The sequence below is a fragment of the Octopus bimaculoides genome, chromosome 14, assembly GCF_001194135.2.
Source record: "Octopus bimaculoides isolate UCB-OBI-ISO-001 chromosome 14, ASM119413v2, whole genome shotgun sequence".
NCBI classification, from domain to species: domain Eukaryota; kingdom Metazoa; phylum Mollusca; class Cephalopoda; order Octopoda; family Octopodidae; genus Octopus; species Octopus bimaculoides.
In genome coordinates this window covers 19,146,329-19,169,771 of record NC_068994.1, presented here as the reverse complement: position 1 = coordinate 19,169,771, position 23,443 = coordinate 19,146,329, and the positions used below count along the sequence as shown (strand labels likewise).

At 35.5% G+C, this 23,443-nt stretch overlaps 1 protein-coding gene across 1 annotated transcript in view; it reads left to right on the top strand.

Moving 5' to 3' along the window:
• The window catches only part of LOC106874077 (disintegrin and metalloproteinase domain-containing protein 12), a 351,070-nt gene that overhangs the window by 324,636 nt on the left and 2,991 nt on the right, over positions 1 to 23,443 (top strand). Inside the window, exons 14-21 of the mRNA XM_014921671.2 lie at positions 1,374 to 1,469; positions 2,909 to 3,040; positions 7,302 to 7,477; positions 11,031 to 11,235; positions 14,859 to 14,936; positions 15,895 to 16,006; positions 18,170 to 18,299; positions 19,501 to 23,443. The exon at positions 19,501 to 23,443 is cut by the window's right edge and continues 2,991 nt beyond it. Coding sequence (XP_014777157.2) covers positions 1,374 to 1,469; positions 2,909 to 3,040; positions 7,302 to 7,477; positions 11,031 to 11,235; positions 14,859 to 14,936; positions 15,895 to 16,006; positions 18,170 to 18,299; positions 19,501 to 20,623 — 2,052 coding nt within the window. The 3' untranslated portion in view covers positions 20,624 to 23,443. The remainder of the gene's footprint in view (positions 1 to 1,373; positions 1,470 to 2,908; positions 3,041 to 7,301; positions 7,478 to 11,030; positions 11,236 to 14,858; positions 14,937 to 15,894; positions 16,007 to 18,169; positions 18,300 to 19,500) is intronic.

The following is a 23,443-nucleotide window of genomic DNA, read 5'->3' as shown; positions in this document are numbered from 1 at the left end:
CCATTTTCGAGACTGGCATGGGTTAGACAGTTTGACAGGAACTGACAAGGCTAGGAGCCACATCAAATTCCATAGTCTGTTTTGGCTTAGTTTCTACAGCTGGACGTCCTTCCTAACACCAACCACTTTACAGAGTGTACTGGGTGCTTTTTATGTGGCACCAAACAAAATATTTTCTAGAAAATTAGTTCTGTGAGCATCTTTCCTCACTTGAAATGAACACAAGTGCATTAAGTATAAATGTACAGTTTTATTTTGAATAATTTGTTGATAAACAAAATGGGATTGATGCACAAAGAAGGACACACAGTTGTAGTCCTATTACACAGTGTTTCTCATAATGGAAAGCACCCACCCTCTTCCACCTGTGAGCATTGTAACAATTGGAAAAAAAAAAAGGAGGATAAATTTCTATGTTTAATAAAATTAAGTCAGTTTCCAACTTTTGTAACTTGTAACACCATGGTAAAAAGGAATTATATAGGTGTAAAATAAGTACAAGTCTATAAAAGCGAACTTTGATGTTGTTGATACTTGAAAATTTTTGCTGTCAAATTCTGAAATAAAATGCCAATGATGATGATGGAGATCAATTCAACGCAAATATTTCCATGTAGAAATATCATACATTTTAGGGCTTTCTCTTAAGCACAAGTGATGAATTAACTGTAACCACATTAATATATCTATTTTACTGTAAGGCAGTGAGCTGACAGAATTGTTAGCATGCTGGGCAAAATGCTCAGTGACGTCTTGGCCATCCTTATGTTCTGAATTCAAATTCCGTTGAGGTCGACTTTACCTTTCAAACTTTCAGGGTTGATAAAATAAGTACCAGTTGAGCAATAGGATCAATTTAATTAACTTAATCCCACCTCCATCCCTAAACTTGCTGGCCTTGTACTGAAATTCAAAACCAATATATTTATTTTTACAGTATTTATACTTGCAGAAGTTTAGAAATATGTCATGTCAATGTTATTTTTAAATATTATATTAGATTTACTTATTTTATAGCATTATAATAAGTATTAGTCAGAAAAAAAATAGTGAGTATTAGTTAATTACTCACCCACTGTCTTCATGACCTTGTGAATAAGTTAGAAATCAATATTATTTGTTTTATTCCATAATGTAACTCATTCTTAACATATTATCCACATCATCATTGTCAAATCTGCGTCGATGGGGTGGATGGAAAAGAAAAAGATGTGGATTTCATGCAAATCATAAACTGACTTGATGTTTTATAAGTAATTGATTCTTGAGTTAATTCATACTGAGATCAGCTTTGTCTTTTCTCTGTGTGTGTGTGTGTGTGTGTGTGTGTGTGTAACAGTAAACCTTATGAAGTTTATGTCTATCCAATTCAGGTATGTGATAACAAATGTTGTGAACCTACAACTTGTAAACTGAAAGGCAATGCTGTGTGTGCTACAGGGAAATGTTGTAATCTTAATACATGTCAGGTGAGTTACGCATTGCATTATATATATACTTTATGACATGAGAACTGTGAAGTGCTAACTACTCTACATTAAATTACTCTGCTGTCAGATTATTATTATTTTTTTATTTTGAATTTCATTTATTTCATTTCATTTATGTTTTAATTATGCCCTTGGAATATCACAGTTCCCATTTTCCTTTTCACTCAAACTCCAGAAAGGTAATCAGACTACTTGTTATAAAGAAATTAATCCTTTTGTGATTACATTTCTATTTGATAAACTGCCTAAATGTTTCAAATTATCTTCATTATAATGAAGACATTGGAGAAGATTAAGAAAATATTTTTATAGTTTTGGTATACATAGTACACTACCTTTGACTAACTAAAATCCCATTTTATAATTAATTTTCTATTAAGATTATCACTTGCATATGAACAAATTTTAATCATTTTAATGTACCCTATTTGAGATGATTGATATTAAAAGAATTAAATGGTTGATTTTATTTCTCATATGTAGGATAAATAGAATATTTATTCATTCTGTCTAAGCATAAAGTGTACTGCATTTTCAGTAAGGACAAAATATAATGAACTTGTAAAGTTTATAGTTTTTGCTTGTCATAGCTTCAATAGGAATTGAAATTAGATTGTGGATTTTCTGGGCATTTACCTCTGATACACAGCCCATACATCATCACCATTTAATGTCCATTTTCCATGCTAGCATGGGTTGGACAGTTTGACAGGAGCTGGCTAAGCAGGAGACCGCACCAGGCTTCACTGCTTGTTTTGGCATGGTTTTTACAGCTGGACACACATCCTAGCACCAACCAGCCCACAGAGTGAACTGAGTGCTTTTTACATGGCACCAGCTCTGGTGAGATCTGCTTTGGCATGGTTTTTACAGCTGGATGCCTTTCCAAATGCCAACCACTTTACAGTGGGGATTGGATGCTTTTTATGTGGCACCAGCACTGGCAGGATCACCAAGTAACTTGCAAGACAAAGATCTTTTGAGAGCAAAGGTGGGGGGGGGGAGTCATTGGAGGAGGTGGCCTTGTTCCAAGTGATGAGAGATTAGAGTGTGACAGAGGAATAGAAACAAGTGTCTTGTTGTAGAGGAGCTCCATCATTACTCAGTCGGAGAGAGAGAGAGAGAGAGAGAGACGTTGGTTAGTTGATTTACTCTTCATATTTTTTTCAAAATAATTTCTGTCTTAAGTTGTAGTTGTGACTGTTGGAATCATCAGTGTTCTTATTCCTATAGCAAATTGGATAATTGGAACTCTCATGAAGTCTATTGTCTTTGCTCAGTGTAAGAAAACATGCTTGTAATTTGACTTTTGTGAGTTTTCTTATCACTTTTGACCTGTTTGCTAGTCATAGATGGTTAGTTAGCTGGAGAGAAAATACTGGATGAAGTTATTCCTATGTTTTGATAAATCCTTTCAGCTGCGTCCCCCAGGAACTGTGTGTCGGCCTAAAGAAGGAGAATGTGATTTAGATGAATACTGCACAGGGAAAGGTGAATATTGTCCGGAAAATGTATTTATTCACAATGGACGGTCATGTTCTGGAGGACTGGTAAGAGACCCATTTTATCACAATAGTTTGGAATTTCAAAAACATTTTGTTTCTCTTCTTTTGGCTATTTGCAAAAAATGTAAAATTGTTTTGTTTTAGCTTCTTCATACTTTTGTATTACAAAAAACAAAAAGTAAATAAATTACTTTTTTATACATACATCCATACATATTTACCTGTGGAGATACAGTATGGCCTAGATGTTAAGGTTAAGAAGTTTGCTTTGCAACTACAAGGCCCCAGGTTCAATTCCACTGCTTGGCATTTTGAACAAATGTCATTCCCTGAAACCTCTGGGGTAACTTATATCTTATGAGTTAAACTAAGTAGACAAGTGGATTATATCTGTAAATGAAGAGGTACGGCTTTGTGATATACTGTGCAAGACTGGTTCTGTCTGTGAGTTATGTATAGAGTGGCGACGCAATGGCCCAGGGGTTAGGGCAGCGGACTCACGGTCATAGGATCGCGGTTTCGATTCCCAGACCGAGTGTTGTGAGTGTTTATTGAGTGAAAACACCTAAAGCTCCACGAAGCTCCGGCAGGGGATGGTGGCAAACCCTGCTGTACTCTTTCACCACAACTTTCTCTCACTCTTTCTTCCTGTTTCTGTTGTGCTTGTATTTCAAAGGGTCAGCCTTGTCACACTGTGTCACACTGAATATCCCCGAGAACTGTGTTAAGGGTACACGTGTCTGTGGAGTGCTCAGCCACATGCACGTTAATTTCACGAGCAGGCTGTTCCGTTGATCGGATCAACTGGAACCCTTGACGTCGTAAATGACGGAGTGCCAACAACAATATGTATAGAGCACACATCAATTCAGGTGCAGGTAACTCAGTAGATCAAACAGTTCTGTGGCAGCAAATTGGCAGAGTTGTCAGAAAATTGGATGAAACGTCACTCATGATTAGTATTTGTTCTGACTCTCTGCATTCTGACTTCAAATCCCATTAAGGTCACCTTTGCCTTTCGTCTTTTAAGAGCTGATAAAAATTAAAAAAACTAGAAGGCAGAAGTGTTGAAGTACTGGATGGGATTTCTGCTGATATGTATTCCAACTCTTTGTGTTTTGACAGTAATGACACTGGGGTTGGGTTGTGTCAGACTTGCCATTCCCTTGAGCAACATTAATGATGAGAAGGAAAAGGAAGGCTTGTATCCATCAGCAACTGTTGGTCTTCTACAAATATTTTGACCAGGTCTGCTCATACTGTTGCAGATATATGGTCAACACTAGACTTATGTCCATGCGTATGCAGTAAGTATTGCTGAATGGCATTTGACAAAGACCACTTGCTATTACGAAAGAAACAACTTTTTATCCTATTGGTCATACATGCAAAGCATTTCCACAGGTGAATGGTAATATGATAAAATCTAAGGCAGTGAGCTGGCAGAATTGTTAGCATGCAAGGTAAAATGCTTAGCGGGATTTCTTTCGTCCTTATATTCTGAGTTCAAATTCTGCAGAGGTTGATTTGTCTTTCAGAGTTGATGAAATAAGTACCAGGGGATCACTGGGGTAAATGTAATTGACTTACCCCTACCCTTCGAAATTGCAGGCCTTGTGCCAAAATTTGAAGCCATTATCATTATTAAGGTGGTGAGCTGCAGAATCATTAGAACACCAGGCAAAATGCTTAGCAATATTTCGTACGTCCTTACGTTCTGAGTTCAAATGCCACTGAAGTCAACTTTGCCTTTCATTCCTTTCAGAGTCAATAAAGTAAGTACCAGTAAAGCACTGGGGGGGTCAGTGTAATTCACTTACTGCCCCTTCCCCCCCCCCCACTCCGAAATTGCTGGCTTTGTGACAACATTTGAAACCAATATTATATTCTGAAAGGTGGCAAGCTGGCAGAAACGTTAGCACGCCATTTGAAATGCTTAATGGTATTTCGTCTGTCTTTACATTCTGAGTTCAAATTCTGCCAAGGTCGACTTTGCCTTTCATTCTTTTGGGGTCAATAAATTAAGTACCAATTGCGTACTGGTGTCGATCTAATCGACTGGCCACCCTCCCAAAAAATTTGTGCCTTGTGCCTAGAATAGAAAAGATCATGATATTCTGAGGTCGACTTTGCCTCTCATCCTTTCGGGGTCAATAAAATAAGTACCAGTCAAATACTGGGGTTGGTGTAATCGACTTCCCTCAGTCTTCAAAATCCTTACCTTGTACCAAAATTATAAAGTTTATTATGATAAAATCTTCAACAAATCGCTGTACATATAAAGAGGTATGGACACTAGCTACGTGAACATCAAAATTTATTCAATATCCACAGTGTGTTGCTTTAAGTGTTAAATTTACCTTCCTGTTAATCACCACTTTCTTGCAAAGTTACTTTTATTTAATTTCTTCAGTGGATTATCAATGGATTTTTTTTTTTTTCTTAATTTTGAAATGATATCTATAAAATAGATTGATCTGTGTTGTGAACGTTTTTAATCAATAAATATTTATCGATCCTCTCTCATTCAATAACAAAACTCGATTAGATACTCAAAACGACGAAAAATAACTCTTCGGTATATTAGTACGACTTATCTCCCTTGAAACAAAAAATGTTGTTTTTTGTTTTATTGCAAAACAAAATTCTCAGTTGTGAAGTCATCCTTGCATTTAAGGTTTATTGAAACCCCACAGCCGAGAGAATCCAGTACCTTTTTTTATGTGAATGGCTAATCTCTTGCTTTTGCCTAGAAGCATACATACAAAATCTTACATAGACCTCCCCTTCTTCTTCAGGTTCATATAAGATTTTGATGTTAAAATTTACGTACCATAAATTGGTTATACTTCTACAATACACAAAATGTTTTAATTTTTTTTTATACAGTTCCTAATAATATTTAATTATAAAAAATACAGTAGGATCTTTTTTATAAACATCAAATGGCTATCAAGGTCCAGTAGAGTAAAATAGGAATAAAAGGGAGTCCATAGGTAACAAATGGTTGCGAATTACTGTTTTAGTCCCAGACTAGTCCTAATTCAGCAGACCTACGATCAAATGTATTCCAACCATGACCATCCCATCTTTATATTTTTCAGACATAGTGTATCTAGGAGTACATTATCTGATGTGTCCTATATTCTAACATGGCATCAAATAATATGGTAACAATTGTTAATTTTCAACACCCATTCTCATTAAAACTGAGATGATGTAGCCATCACATTTCCTGGTAGACTGTAAGATACTTTGATGATGATGTAAATTGTGTTGAAATCAACAAACCATTGATATTACTCCGCTGGTTATTCTATATTTTGGTATCAGAATGTTTTGAATCTTAACCATCGTTTCTTACTATAATGAGATAAAGATTGAAGCAGTTTATAGATGACTGGTAGATGGGGTGTTGATGAAGACAACCTGAATAGTCTCTGTTAGAAGCCATTCAGGTCAATAATCATGGACAACTTCCAAAAGTTCTTGGCCTGGCTGTACTAAAGACAAGATTAGGGTGGGATGGGAAATTCCTTTTGTTATTTTATTTTATTTTTATCCATTCAATATATACACTCAATATATAAACAGGCATGACTATTGAAATTTTGTCACTCAGCATTTCAGACAGGCCTGGCCGATGGTATTTCTGTAGAGTTTGTTAAACTGGCAATGCTTCCTGGTAGAATTGTTAAGTCTGGGATTTCTGGAAATTATCAGCATTTTCAAGTTTCATTTGAAATAGAAAAAAGGGTGGGAAGGGAAGTGCTGCCTCTCAGCAAATTTGTTGAACGGAAGATTAGGGTGGTGAGATTGGTCCAAGTCTACAGGCCTGCACTGAGCATACACTTGTAGATTGGGGAAAGACAAAGAGAGAGAACTTGCCTTCACGGTCAGGGTGACCACTTTTGTGGAGTTTCCACGAATAATATTTGGAGAACTTTTCCCCTTTGGGTAATTATTCTTTGTTTAAATTATGTAATCCCACACTGTATTATCCTGTACCATCTTTAATGTTTTTGTCAACCCCTGTTGGCTAATAAAGAAATTAATTCTTGTAATGTAATCAACTATCACCCCCCACACACACACACACATGCACAAAAATTCTACCTATATAAGAAAGAATTGCTGTTGTTGTTGTTGTTTTTATTATCATCATCATGATTATTATTATTTTTGTTATTATTATTATTATTATTATTATTATTATTATTATTATTTTTGTTATGATTATTATTATTATTATTATTATTATTATTATTATTATTATTATTATTATTATTATTATTATTATTTTCAGTCATACTGTTACAAAGGACAGTGCAATACTCACACAAAACAGTGTCAGTTGCTATGGGGGGACACTGGCAGAGTATCAGATGATATTTGCTTCAGAGCTAATAATGTACTTGGCAATGTGAGTGGTAACTGTGGTTTGAACTGGCAGACAGACAGATACACAGCTTGTGCAGTGAAGTAAGTTGACCTTGACTTTATTACTGCACTAGGGTTTTAAATCTGATGGTAGAAAATTGAGAAAAAAGTTGCAAAAATTACGATAAATTTTGCTATCTATCTATTGTAGGAGATGGTGTAATTAGTTTGATTATGTTTGACAGTCATCAATTATTTACACTTTCTAATACACACATAGGTATGCATATGTGTATTGCATTCTTTATATTGTCATATGTAAGGGAGTATGTATGTGTGTGTTTGCCTGTATGTACTACATTGCACTCACATATATGTGGATGCATGTCTTCTTTCCAGGCTCATTTTATTATAAAATTATAATACAATGTTTTATGTTTTTCTTTCCTTACTTTTTCTCCATTTGTTAAAGAAGTTGTTATTAATAATTTCATTGCTTCTTTTCTCAGTTTTTGGACATTTTTTTTTTTATAAGAATTCCTTATAAGTGAATTACAACTAGTAATCATGGGTCCTTATATATCTCATATTATTACACTGTGTAACACAATTTTTGTCCTTGGGTAGCAACTGTTTATTCCTATTTGCTTACCCTTAGAACTTATGAAAAACGACTAATATTTTCTTCAAACTTTGCTTTTGTCACATTTATTCAAACCCCAAAGAATCCCTCTCAACACATGGCTGTGATGCTTCCCAACTACTCCTGCTCATGATCAGAGATGCACATATTATTAGCCATCAAAGACATGATCAAGTGGTTAAGGTCAAGCAACTGACAAGCAAATCTGTAGTACTGAGCTATTATTTGCTATAATGATATTTCTGCTTCAGCAACTCAGTGCAGAATCTATTTGAAATGTAATGGAAAATAGGGCAGTTTTAAAACATTGATGCATTTTCAGAGTAGACTGATACATACATTAAAAGAAGAGTAGATACATAGATCGATAGACACATTGGTAAATCAAAGACAAATAACTACAACAAATATTGGATGTCACTTTCACTTTTCATTACCACAACCAGGATAAAATTAATACACAAATGGCTGAGTATTCCACAGACATACATACTATTAACATAGTTCTCAGGGAGGTTCAGCCTCACACAGAATGTGACAAAGCTGGCTCCATTGAATTACAACTACAACTCATTTTGGTCAGCTGAGTAGACTGGAGCAAAATAAACCTTCAAGTGGTTGGAAGAAAATGAAAAGGGTCCAATACAGGAGCAGGGAAATCTTTTTAGTCAATTAGGCTCACTATGAGTGTTAATCCAGTCCTAACAGTGGCCTATCTATCTGTCTGCCTCTCTTTTTCACACACTCACTCTCTCCCTCTGCCTATCTCTCCCTCAGCAAATACCTGTGGATGTTACTGTTATTTTTCTACACTTGAAGGGAGAGGTAGAAAGAGAAATAAAAATAAAAGATGTTAAGCAGAGGAGGTATACTTGAAGTGAGCAGTAAAGTGAGAGAGAGGAGAGACAGAGAGTGAGTGGTGACTGAAAGGAAGGTGGCATTTGTTTTTTTGTTTTTAAACGTTTATCAGTATTTCTAGAGTAGACAGATACTTAACCACATCAAATATTGGATGTTACATTTACTTTCCTACAATATAATTAATTACCGCATTCTACATACTCGGTCCTCAACCAATATTGGATATTGCTCTAAGTGTCATAATATAGAAATATTTCTCATGGCACCAGTACACAATTTACAGAGGCTTATATTTTTATGTTTTCCATGATGTTTTCACAGGTCCAGCTAGTTGATATTAATTTGGTAGTTATAATTCCACAACTGTAAACCAAAGGGCTTGTTGTTGTTGGCACTCCGTCGCTTACGACGTCGAGGGTTTCAGATGATCCGATCAACGGAACAGGCTGCTCGTGAAATTAACGTGCAAGTGGCTGAGTACTCCACAGACACATGTACCCTTAACTCAGTTCTTGGGGATATTCAGCATGACGCAGTGTGACAAGGCTGACCCTTTGAATTACAGGCACAACAGAAACAGGAAGTAAGAGTGAGAGAAAGTTGTGGTGGAAGAGTACAGCAGGGTTTGCCGCCATCCCCTGCCGGAGCCTCGTGGAGCTTTAGGTGTTTTTGCTCAATAAACACTCACAACGCCCGGTCTGGGAATCAAAACCGCAATCTTATAACCGCAAGTCTGCTGCCCTAACCACTGGGCCATTGTGCCTCCACAAACCAAAGGGCAGTTGTTACATAAATATTTTTTTCTGTTTTAGTGAAAGTGCTCTACATAATATGTGCAAAGTATGCAGTGCCTCATAGTACTGTTTTCTGTGAATGTTCTGTTAGAACAAACTATACTACAGAAGATACTATGTTTTCTGAGTGTTGTGTTTGTGTGCAAGCCATGAGTTTTTTGACACATATTTGTCTACACTCTGTTTTTGGTAACTCATCCACATCATAGTTTAGACTCTATCTTGTCTTATTATCTTCAGTTGTAGTTTTGTTAGCCTTTACTATCATGTGTGCCTTTGAGATACCACTTCTGTTTTTTTTGTTGTTGTTTTTTTTTCTTTTTGTTTGTGTTTTTGCAGATGAACATATTTGCTAAAACAATACTGTGAAGGCTTTGTATAGAATAGTGATAAATCTATAACTTTTAGAGTTTTATATTTTGTCAGTTTTGAATTTTAAGATTTTTTTTTTTTTTTCTTGGATGAACAATTCAGTTGTTTCTGGTTCTTTCATTAAACCACTGAATAGTTTTATAAATATTTTGCTAAACATTTTAGCCAGAAGTCTGGAACTTTACCATTCTGGCTGGCTGTTTTCCAGTTGTTCATGTTCTGTAGTACCTGGCTTTACTTCTTGGATTCTTATATCTTCTCACAATTATTTAGATGTTGCATTTGTTATTTTGAACATTCTTGCCCAAGGTGAACTAACTTCTGTCCATATTCATCCTCAAGGATCTAATTTTCTACTTTTCTTGTCATTAAAACTGCATTGATGTCTGTCTGTTTTATTTTTTTACCCAGTTCTTGATAAAATTATTTGGAATTGGTGACCAACTTTGCTTTATTCATATAAGGGTTTTCATCTTTCATAAGGATAGATACCTTAAAAAGAAAGGATTTCCAAATTTGCTATTATGTATTTTTCATTAATAAATTAATTTTAAAAATGCTTTAAAAATATGAAGACAAGATATTAAAATTCCCAATCATTCAAGAACAAAACTTTCCCTTGTGTGTATGTGTGTCCATGTCATAGTTTCTTAGGCATTTAACAAAGGTCTATTTGAGGTTGATTAATTCGTAGAAATACTGATATACTTGACTGATTTGGTACTCCAGCATGACTGCAGCCGCATGACTGCAGCCACGTGGCTGAAACAAGTAAAAGAATAAAAAGTGGATGATTTCCATTACAGCTCACAGACAAATGCCTGTAGCATACAAATAGTTAAAATAAACAATTTAGAATGACAGCAAGGACATAGACAGAACAAAAATTTGATTAGCTATATTATTTCACATTGTTTCTGTATATATCCTTATACTTTTAAGCATCAAATCATGTTTTACCTTTTTGTCTTGTTTCTGTTTCCAGTGATGTTCGTTGTGGTATGCTTCATTGTATTCACAAAAATGAAAAACTAATGTTCTGGAAAGATAACCTTGCTAAAAAATTTCCAACATCATTCATAGCTACTGGTAGGACAACTGAAGTATGTCGGGCAGTAATTTTGGATGTAGGCCTTCAGATGCAAGACCCTGGATTGGTACCAGATGGCTCTAAATGTGGTGCTGATAAAGTAAGTTCACTTTCCTTTTTAGCTTATCTATCTATCTATTTATCCATGTGTGTGTGTGATGAATTTAATGTGAAGGTAAGAATTTGTGAAGACTCAATCCATAATTCTCTCCTTTTCATCGTTGTCCTACAGTTCATCGCAGAAGATTTTTATATTGGATGTCTTTGAGAACTCCTACATGCTGATGATCTAGTTCTCATTAGCTGAAAATATAGGGGAATTAGAGAGGAAATTCCAGAAATGGAAGTTAAATCTAAAGTCGTATGGTGTTAAGATAAATTTATCAAAGACAAAGGTTTCAGTAAGTAGGAAAGAAGACAAGACCCTGGTATCTTCAGGTATACAAAAAAGGATTAGATATAAACTCCATATGCTGCACCTATTGTAAGCTATGGACACACAAGAGATGTTTCAAAATCACAGGTAGACCATGAGAGAACTTTGGCTTTGTATGTGTTAGAAGCACTGGAGCAGTACACACTATGAACAGGAACACCAGAAATAGATACTCTTGAGTGCCTAGATGGCTCATGAAAAGTAGTTGATAGCTTCTGTTACTAAAAGTATAGTAGCTAGAATAAGAACAAGTAGGAGAAAGTTCAAGGAGCTACTACTACTGTTGACATCAAAGTGTATGAAGGGTAGATTGTATGACATTTGTGTTCGAAATGCAATGCTGCATGGTAGTGATATATGGGTCTTGAATGCAGGGGATTTGAGAAGACTGGAAAGAAATAAAGCTAGCGTACTCCGTTGGATTTACAATATAATGAATGACATTGTATAAATGTGACAAGAGAAAACCTTGGCATTAGAAGAATCAGATGTAACATGCAAGAAAGAAGATGGCACTGCACATGGATAAAGACAGCTGTATAAAGAAGTGTCAGTCACTGAATGTGGTTGGAGTTTGTAGAAGAGGAAGACTCAGGAAGACATGAATGGGACAAAGTGGTCAAGTCTGACTACAGAAGGGATAATAGGGATGTCTGCTGATTTGAAGTTCTATAGAAGACATGCTTAATGCTGCAAAACTGACCTCTGGAAGCACTGCATCTGTATATGTGTGTAGGCACAGATAAGCACTTTCCCCAATCTCTTCCTCATATCTCCTTTATCCCTCATTACAGGTCCCCATTGATTCCATTTTCTTCTTGCTACCTGGAACCATTTCACTTGTTAGCCATTACCTTCCCATTACATTGATCATCCTCCACCTACTGATCTACAAAATTATTTCCCCTCATGCACTATACCTGCCTCTTTTCTCTCATCAACTGCATCATCGTTACTAGTACCTTCTAAATGCGAATAAGCTATATAACTCCTCTAAACAAGAATCTGCTCATCTTCTCTCTCCTCTTCTCACACTTTAGCCCCTCATTTTCTAACATAAAACTACCCACTCCCTTCTCCAATCTTGTGAGCTACATTGCGACTTCTCTAGTGCCAGTGGCACAAAAGAAAAAGCACCCAGTACCCACTGCAGAGTGGTTGGCATTGAGAAGGGCATCCAGTCATAGAAACCGTACCAAAGCAGACACTGGAGCATGATGCAGTTCTGTCCAAGCCAAACCAGCATGAGATATGGATTTTAAATGATGATGATGTTGGCAGCAGCAGCAGTGTCACTGCCATTGGAATAATTACTTGCTTCTGCCATCTCAGTCTCATCAAGGATGATGAGTTTACTATTCAAATAACTAATATCTCATATTCAAATTAGCAAGAGAAGCCCCTTTATATATATCTCATCATTAAAAGAAAATATGTGCAAATATCTCCCATCAAAAGCAACCGTAATTGTATATTGTAAATAATGCATCCACGGGATTGCTTAACATTTCAGTATGCATTGAAAAAAGTATGTCATTTAAAAAAAAAAAATCAAAAGATACATGGAAGTAAAATTTTTTTAAATTATGCTTGATTAACTTCTAACATAAATCAGATAAATTAATTTAACAGGTGTGATTTTATCTATGTTCTGGCAGGTGGATTTCTATAAGAACTTATAGTTCCAAGACCCACATCCATATTTATTACAAGTCACAAATTTATTTTATATTCAGTTGTTTATCCAGGTAATGGAAATTAGATGGAACAATAAAGGCAAGATCGTTGCAAAAGTTAATCTAATTTTAGATTAGAAATTCTATTATTTGGGTTCAGATAATGTCAGCATGAATTGGAAGTGCCTAATTGCTAATATTTGGTGTATAAACGAAGGGGGTTGTATATAATATGTGTCAGCAAGTGACATTACATACTTACAAAAATTTAGCTCATAATTATAAGTTCCCTTTAACAACATATGTAAGGGATAGTATTTATGCCAGGTAGTTTTGCCCTGTGTTAGAACTAAATGTTAACTATAATTCCTTCAAGTTGAACGTAACCTACACTTCGTTCATTGCAGACATCTAAAAGGTTAGGCACATGCCTGCATTTTTATGAAACTTGAAGTAAATAGCTGTTGTAGTCATTAATTGTTGATCTGTAAATATCATTTTTGTCATTATTTTACATGTCTGCTTTATATTCTCCTAAGCCTGAATGAAAACTAGGCTGCAGTGAAATATATATATATATAGCTGTGATTGATATACAGAAATGGAGTAGTAAAAATTTCACAGAGTGTACTTGATATGATCTATGGATGTACAAGAGGTGTAACAGAATACAGGCAGGTTGACAGTTAATAAAGATGAATGTGACAGATATGCTGGTGCAGTCAGCAGACAAAGGACTGGTAAAATAAATACTTTCCAATGCCCAGAAGGTAATCTTAGCTATAGTGGCAATGGTTACTCTAAAACCATTGTAACTAGAAGTAGAATATGGTGAGAAAAATTCCTGGAGTTATTAACTCTGCTGACCAGAAGGAGGTTCTTACTTCGAGCAAGAGCAAATTGTACAATGCTTGTGTATGAACCAAGATTCTTCATGGTAATGTGATATGGAACTAAATCTAGAAAATGTGTTAAAGCTGGAAAGAAACGAAGCGTGTATTGATGGATATGTAATGTTAGTGTATATGAATGACATGCTACAGAGGAGCTAAGAGGAGAATTTGGGCATAAGAGGAATCGGATCTTGTGTACAAGAGGAATGACTGCTTTGGTGTGGACATGTAATGCATTTGAGTGATGACAACTGGGTAAAAAAAAGCAGGAGATCCATGTAGGAGGAAACTCTAGAGAAAGAAGACCAAGGAAGACATAGGCAGGTGTAATGAAAGCTGATGTTTTGGATGTTGAACATTACAAAAGGTGTTTACAAAAGAATGCAGTAAATGGCAGGACCCAGTGCTAAAGAAGACCTAAGAAAACATGGAAAAGTAGGTCGGAGGAGGAGGGAAAAGAGAAGAAAGGGAGGAGGAGAAACCACCATCATCATTATCATCCTCATCATCATCATCACCATCATCATTATGTCTCATTTTCAAGTAATCAGATAATCATTATTGCTACTCTCACCATCCTTAAGTTCTGAAATTGCTTTCTACTCATCATCATCAGAATTATCATGAACAAGACCATTTTTTACTTCATAATTAATATTGTAGCTGTTCATTAACTAACTATTTTACATTTCTTTTTCTTCTCTCTCTCACCAATTAGATCTGTGTAGAGCAACAGTGTAAACCACTGCAGAAATTAGGATTTCCTGATTGTCCTAAAGGATGCAATGGACATGGAGTAAGTCTGAGATTAAAGATATTATCCATTATGTTTATGTATATATGTATGGTATGTATATATATATATATATATATATATATATATATATATATCATCATCATCATCATCATCATCATCATCATCATCGTTTAATGTCAGCATGGAAAGCGGACTTTAAACAATGATGATGATGATGATATATATATATATATATATATATATATAATGTTTCAAAAAATTCTATATTTTTTTTTTATAATTAAACATTATTAGGAATTTTATTTTTAAAATTCTTGATATATTTAATGTATTGTAGAAATATAACCAATTTATTGCTGTTAAATTTTAGCAACAAAATCTTCTTTGGACACCCAAAGGCCATATAGACCCCAGTTGAGAACCACTGATCTAAAGAATATATTTGTTTCAAATTTTGGCGCAACTCCAGTACACAACTGGTACTTATTTTATCGACCCCGAAAGAATGAAAAGTAAAGTCAACCTTGGCGTACTTTGAAATCAGAACATAAAGACAGACAAAATACCGCTAAGCATTTTACCCAGTGTGCTAATTATTCTGCCAGTTTGCCACATTTATGTAAAGAATACACTCGAATGCATTTATGCAAAATAATCCTTTATATTATAGGCACAGGGCCTGAAATTTGTGGGAGGGGGATAGGGGGATAGATCGACCCCCAGTACTCAGCTGATATCTATTTTATCAACCCTGAAAGGATGAAAGGTAAAGTAGACCCTGGCAAAATTTGAACTCAGAACATAACTATGGATGAAATGCCACTAGGCATTTTGCCCGGCCTGCTAACGATGCATTTATGCAAAAAATAATGATGTCTTATTGTATACTATATTAATGTGCTTCTTTGCAGTGTTTATATATCTCGTTACTATATTATTTGTTAGTAAAATTGAAAGGATCAATTAATCAACTTAAATATCTTAATTTCTCTTCTAGGTGTGCAATAGCCGTGGGAATTGCCATTGTGATGCCGGCTACGGACCCCCTTACTGTGACAAAGAAGGGAAGGGTGGCAGTGTTGATAGTGGAATTGCTAACCTAGAAAAAGGTAAACCACGCACACATGCACAAAACCTCTCTCTTTCTCTCTCTTCTCATTACATTTGAAGCTAAACTTTTTCCAGTTTTACCAACATAAAGATCACCTTAACAGATTACTCCTGTATATATTTTGTGAGTGCCTCAGGAAAGGAACCTCAATTGCAATTCAGAGTGGAGTCCCTTGGGTGGACTATTTTGACACCCTTCCAGTAATTTCAAGCAGATGAAGCTCTCCACCCCATGTAAGACAATTCACCTAAAAAGCCATTCCAGTGTGAAACCTACAGCTTGCATGTTACCACAACCATCTTAACCCACTGATCCACTGTGGTCAGACCTCCAAGTCTAAAGAGTGGGATTGAGCTATGTGGTCCGACTCTCACTTTAAAAATATTAAGTGCAAACAGAAAGAAAAGCCCTATAACATCAAAGATCAGTTTCCATAACCATCAAAAGGCATACCACTCTTCCTCTGGACACTAAGAAACTACCACTACCATCATTATATATATATAGGCATGTCTGTATGGTTAGAAGATTGCTTCCCAACCACATGGTTTCAGGTTCAGTCCTGCTGCATGGCACCTTTGGCAAGTGTCTTCTACTATATCCTCAGGCTGACCAAAGTTTTGTGAGTGGATTTGGTTGACAGAAACTGAAAGAAGCCCTGCTTCCCAACCACATGGTTCCAGGTTCAGTCCCACTGTGTGACACCTTGGCCAAGTGTTTCTACAATAGTCTTGGGTTAACCAAACCCTTGTGAGCAGATTTGGTAGACAGAAACTGAAAGAGGCCCATCGTATATGTGTATGTGTGTGTGTGTATATATATGTATGTATGTATTTGTGTGTCTGACTTTGTCCCCTCACCATTGCTTGACAAGTGATGTTGATGTGTTTATGTCCCTGTAACTTAGTGGTTCAGCAAAAGAGACCAATAGAATAAGTTCTAGGCTAACAAAGAATAAGTCCTGGGTTCGATTTCTTTGACTAAAACCCTTTAGGTGGTGCTCCAGCATGGCCGCAGTCAAATGACCGAAACATGTAAAAGAATAAATAATATATATATTCTTTTACTTGTTTGAGTCATTTGACTGCAGCCATGCTGGAGCACCACTTTGAAGGGTTTTTTAGTTGAACAAATTGACCTTAGGACTTACTCTTTGTAAGCTTTGTACTTATTCTATCAGTCTCTTTTACTGAACCACTAAGTTACGGGGGCATAAACACACCAACATTGGTTGTCGAGCGATGGTGGGGAGACATGCACAAACAGAAAGATACACACACCACAATACATACATATATATATACATATATATATGGCTCTTGTGCGGGTGGCACATAAAATGCACCATTTTGAGCGTAGCCATTGCCAGTACCGCCTGACTGGCCTTCGTGTGGGTGACACATAAAAGCACCCACTACACTCTCTGAGTGGTTGGTGTTAGGAAGGGCATCCAGCTGTAGAAACTCTGCCAAATCGGATTGGAACCTGGTGTTGCCATCCGGTTTCACCAGTCCTCAGTCAAATCGTCCAACCCATGCTAGCATGGAAAGCGGACGTTAAACGATGATGATGATGATGATGATATGATGGGCTTCTTTCAGTTTCCGTCTACCAAATCCACTCACAAGGCTTTGGTCAACCTGAGGCTATAGAAGAAGACACTTGCCTAAGCTACTACACAGTGGGACAGATCCCAGAACCATATGGTTGGGGAAAAAAGCTTCTTACCAACAGCCATACCTGCACCTATAATATATATGTGTGTGGAGAGGGAAAGAGAATGATAGTCACTGAAATCTGTGGGTAAATTAGAATAGTTATTTGTAATATTGACTTATGGCTTTCTTTTAATTGGCCACAATGAGCTTTTCAAGAAGAGAAGCAAAATTGATTAAAATTTATCCCTGTATATTTTCAGTATTTATTAAGACTGAAAGAATAAAAAATGTAATTGAATCCCGTGAGATTTGAACTCTGAATGCCAAGAGAGAAAACTATAAACACTTGCTATATATTTGGCCTTGTATTATTTCTGGTAACTTTGTTACCTTCTGTATTGTTATTTAAATTCTAATATCTTTTTTGTTTATATTCTGCTGAATGCTTTTCTCCATTATTATCCTCTTTTTTTTTTTTGTTTTTCTCTTTTTTCTCACTGTAGAAAGCCCTGTCTTGACTATTGTGCTGGTCATTCTATTTTTGCTTTTAATTATTTCTGTACTGGTTTGTGCCTATCTTCGAAGAAATGATCTCATTCAGTGTTGGAAAAAGAAGAGCAATTTCAATATGCAGTATGTATGAACTTACTGATGATCTGACCTTTAGCCCATTTTTATTTGAAAAATCCTCATCTATTTAAAATGTTTTTGGGCATTTCTCCACTTATCCTCTGTTGAATGTCATTGTTGCTGTTGTTTAGCCCTCGGTTCAGCAGTCTATGATCAAAGGCTTTCTAGTCATGAACATCTCTTTTTTTTTTTCTTTTTTAGTGTATCTGGGAAAGTGAAGATGTCCAGCTTAGTGGTTAGCGGTCTTCAACTCACAGTTGTAGGGTCATGATCCTTGAGCTAAGCATTTTGTCCAATGTGCTAATGATTCTGCCAGCTCACTGCCCTTATAATAATAATAATAATAATAATAATAATAATAATAATAGTCCTTTCTATTATAGGCACAAGGCCTGAGGTTTTTGGAGGAAGGGGACTAGTTGATTACATCGATCTCAGAATTTCACTGGTATTTAGTTTATCAACCCTGAAAGGATGAAAGGCAAAATCAACCTTGGCAGAATTTGAATAATTATAATAATAATAATAATTATTATTATAATGGTTTCAAATTTTGGTACAAGGCCAGCAATTTCAGGGTTGGGGTTAAATCAATTACATTGCCCCACTGCTCAACTGCTACTTAATTTATCAAACCTGAAAGGATGACAGACACTGTCAACCTCAGTGGAATTTGAACACTGAATTTAAGCATGGATGAAATACTACTAAGCATTTTTTCCATTATGCTAACGATTCTGCCATCTCACTCCCTTAATAATTAAACAATTATGACTTCAAATTTTGAGGGTGGGGTTGTCAATTACATTGCCCCAGTGCTCTAGTGATATTTAATTTAGCAACCCCCAAAAGGATAAAAAGTAAAGTTGACCTCCATGAAATTTGAACTCAGAACATAAGGATGGATGACATGCTGCTAAGCATGTTGCCCACCGTGCTAACAACAGGATTACTGCAGTAGCATAGTCAGTCCTTAAAAAATGAAAGGCTGGCATAGACAGTCATATCTTCACGTGTTTTATGGAGATTCTCATATAGAGAATGATCAGATAACAAATTTTGCAATGACTTAGAAATAGGCTGTCATTAGTTTTGTTATTTTATACCAATTCACCATATTTTATTTTATTTTACCGATAATTAGAAAAAGAATTTTGTGAAAACTAAATTAATAACATCATTTTTTGTTCTTTTTACTCAACAGTTTACCTCCTGCACTAACAAATATAAAACTGCCTAAAGTTCAGCTACCAACAAGAACAGATACAAACCGACAAAGTCGGACAAGCCGACTGGGTCCACCCATCTCAAAACCAATGTTGACTCACAGTACCAATAGCAATTCTCAAGCATTAGTCACACCTGTTGAAGCTCCACAAGATGCTTATATTCCAAAAAGAGAACCACGATCTGCTACTCGACCACTTAGTGCTATTATGACAAAAGACATTTCCAGTCCAGTACTCCTTAGTACTACTAATCGCCGGTCAGCAGCATTTTCTGAACAAAATCTCCCTAATATACACACAGCAGACATCAAGGGTGGATTGGCTACTACAAAACGTCCAGTGAAATTGCGTCGCAATCATTCTGATCGTCCTCAAAAGCCACCACCCCTGAAGCCTGATGAAAGTCGTCAGTTTGGAACACAATCTCCAAAATTGCGTCCTTTAGAGAGAAATAATAGAGAAAATGCTGTCTCTCAGCATCTTCTTGGCCAAGAGGATGAGGATGCTCTATACATGAATACATCTTCAGAACCCCCAAATAGCAGTTCAAGTATTGACCACAACAGTAATCATGCTGTTTACCATAACATGACATCTCCTTCCTCACTCAAGAAAACTAAAGAAAAGCCTCCACGACCACAAACACGAGCACTAGCTTCAAATCTTGTGAGATCAGAATCAAACCCCACCCCACCCAAAAGGGATCACAATCCTCAGCCTAAAACAAGGGCACTTTCCAAACTCACACAAACTTTTCCATCAGCATCAACAGCTGATAAGCCAGTTCCTATTCAAAAGAATTTTGTTAACCTTAATAGATCAGAATCTGATCCACAGGCAAAAAGTTCTTTAACGCCAGCACAATTAGCCAAAGCTGGACTGAAGCCTGTTGGCAACACTACAAAAAGAGAACATAAAAGCCCACCTCCTTCTACGGTAACAAAGCCTGTCAGATCACAACGAATAACTAGTCCAACTCGTTATAACCAACCGCAGTCGTCACCCAAAGAAGACAAAGCAGATTATTCAGACTCAAACAATACAGAATCAAAGAAAAAAATCAGTGAACTGAGACAAATGTTCGATTCTAAGATATAGAATTGCTCAAAATATTATTTACTTTTTTTTTTTTTTTTTTTTTTAGTGGATAAAGGAAGAGAAAACAAATATTGATTTCATTTGCCTTTTGAAACTTGAGGTGAAAATTTTTTTAAAAGAAAAAGTAATAAACAAACAGATGGAGAATAAATCAATATTGTAAATACAAAACCAGATGCAAGAAAAATGGAAAAACATTCCATTAAGGCTGTTATGGTAATCAGCATAAACTGTTATGGTGTTCAGTTTAAAAACGTATTTTAAGCTGTCCTGGCCAATTACTTGATAAAAACTAATTGATCTTACAAAAAGAAACTGTTCTTCAAAATGCTCTGCATTGCCAAATTATATTCAAGCATTTAAATCTGTTATTATTCTTTCGTGTCCTGTGACTTCTTCAAATGTGATTTATGATCAACAATATCTTTCACAGCTACCAGCTTTAAATTTTGTTAAATTACAGAGACTAAAATCATACCATAACTATATGCTTCCGTTATCATCCAACTCAGGTGCATACAGTTCCTTTTAAATCTATTTTTTTTTTGTTTTGTAATTGTTTTTATTTGTATGTGTATGTGAGAGAAAGAGAGACATTGTGTGTGTGTGTGCGCACGCGTGCGCCTGTATGTGTATGTTTCACTTCACTCAAGCCTTTTTCCATTCCACCTATGAAAAGAGGAAGTTTCTGCAGCCTGAATATAAATAACTAACATCTTGCAAAATGAACAATATGATCCTCTAAAAGGAGGAGATAAATGAAATAATATAATTTCTGGAGTGTAACTGTCAACAAACAAACTTGTGTTGTTATTGTTTTGTATTTTTTGGTTTTGCAAATAAGTACAAGTATTCTTCCACATTGCATTCCTGAAGATCTTGCTGTAACATGGAATTCCATACCACAAATTTATGGAATTTATTTAATATTTACTTCAGTGTACCTTGATTTCAATCTCTCAAGTAGGTTGCATGTAGGTTTCAGCAGCAAATTTCAGAAGAATAATGCTTCCATATTACAAAGAATTCCTGTCTTCATTGACATCATCACAGACAATTAGACAGTAATTTATAATTTAAATATCCATGAGCATAGACATGCATACACTACACACACACACACAGATATGTATATGTGTGTGTGCGTGTATAAATATATATATATATATATATATATATATATATTTGTATATGTATGTATTTGTGTGTGTATATATATATATGTGTGTGTGTGTGTATGTGTATGTATGCAGGCATGGCTGTGCCATTGAGAAGTTTGCTTCCCAACAACATGAGATCAGGTTCAGTCCCACTGTGTGGCACCTTGGGCAAGTCTCTTCTACTATAGCGCTAGGCCAACCAAAACTTTGTGAGTGGGTTTGGTAACGGAAATTAAAAGAAACCCTCTGTGTTTGTGTTTGTGTGCGCGCGTGCGTGTGTGCATGCTCATGTGAGTGAGTTTGTATCCCCTTTCTCTTCAGGTTTGTTTACTGATTTTAAACAAAGACATCACTGTTCATTTTGACAGTGTTGTTTGCTTACAGTCAATCATGAAAGCACTTCCAGGCTTCTTGATATGTTTTGGCATGTGTGATCTTTGTAAACAAAAGCCACATTCAATGGGCGTTGTTTGTTTCCTGTTCTTCACATAACGTGTCCAAGCTGTTCATTGTTTGATACATTGAGAGACTTTTAGCTTGCTTGAAGCGAGATGAGGCTTCCAGAGGGAAAGGCATCGAGCAGTAGAAACACTCTGCTCTGACATGGGTTCATCTGATCCATGCAAGCGTGGAAAAGTAGATGTTAAAAGAATGATGATGATGACTTCGTGTGTTTGTATAAATTATATATATATGTCTTTAATACATGTTTCATTAAAGACATGGCTATGTTCCAGTTTTATACTTTCTTTTGCAGATATTTTTTCATACTTTCATAGCAGTTTAATGTAGTTTGTTTGGAGCAGAACAAATTAACATGTAACTGCTGATGTGAAAGCTTAAGAAAAAAAAAAAACCTTTGATGAAAATGTCCATAAAACTTTGACCAGTATATAAGAACCAACACAGATGCCAAATCTATTTTAACTCTTGAAAATGATACTGTAAATGTCTAGAAAGATTTGAATATGGCTTTAGAAATATTATTGTTCCAAATAAACTACAAGAAACTTGTATAAATCTATGAAAAATCTGCAATAATAAAAGATAAAACTGCAACACAGTGGAGTCCTCAATGAAATGTTTGTGTGTATATGTATGTGTGTGTGCATGTCTATATATATATATATATAATGATAATATAAATAATATATAAACATATGCATATATCCATACATCTATGTGCATACCGACATCTATATGTAAACATACATGCGTATATGGGTACAGGACATCAATGCAGGTATGTACATATATGTATGGATATATGTATATGTTTATATACTATTATATGATCGAACGCCACGCATCCTTTCCCAAGTAAGTTTTATATATATACACGCACACACACATACATGTATGTATGTATATATACATGCGTGTGTATGTGTATTTATGTATATGTGAATATATTTGTGTATGTATATGTGTGTGTGTATATGTATATACATACATATGTACATACATACATACATACATACATACATGCACTCACATATACACACAAATATGTACTTATAAATGAAACCAACTGACATTTAAACAGCAATAATATATGAAATGACTGAGATGGGTTGTTTTGTGAGTATGATATTAACTTCATCACACAAGATGAAAATGTTTGATCTCTAATTCTTATTACAATAATTGCAGAATATTT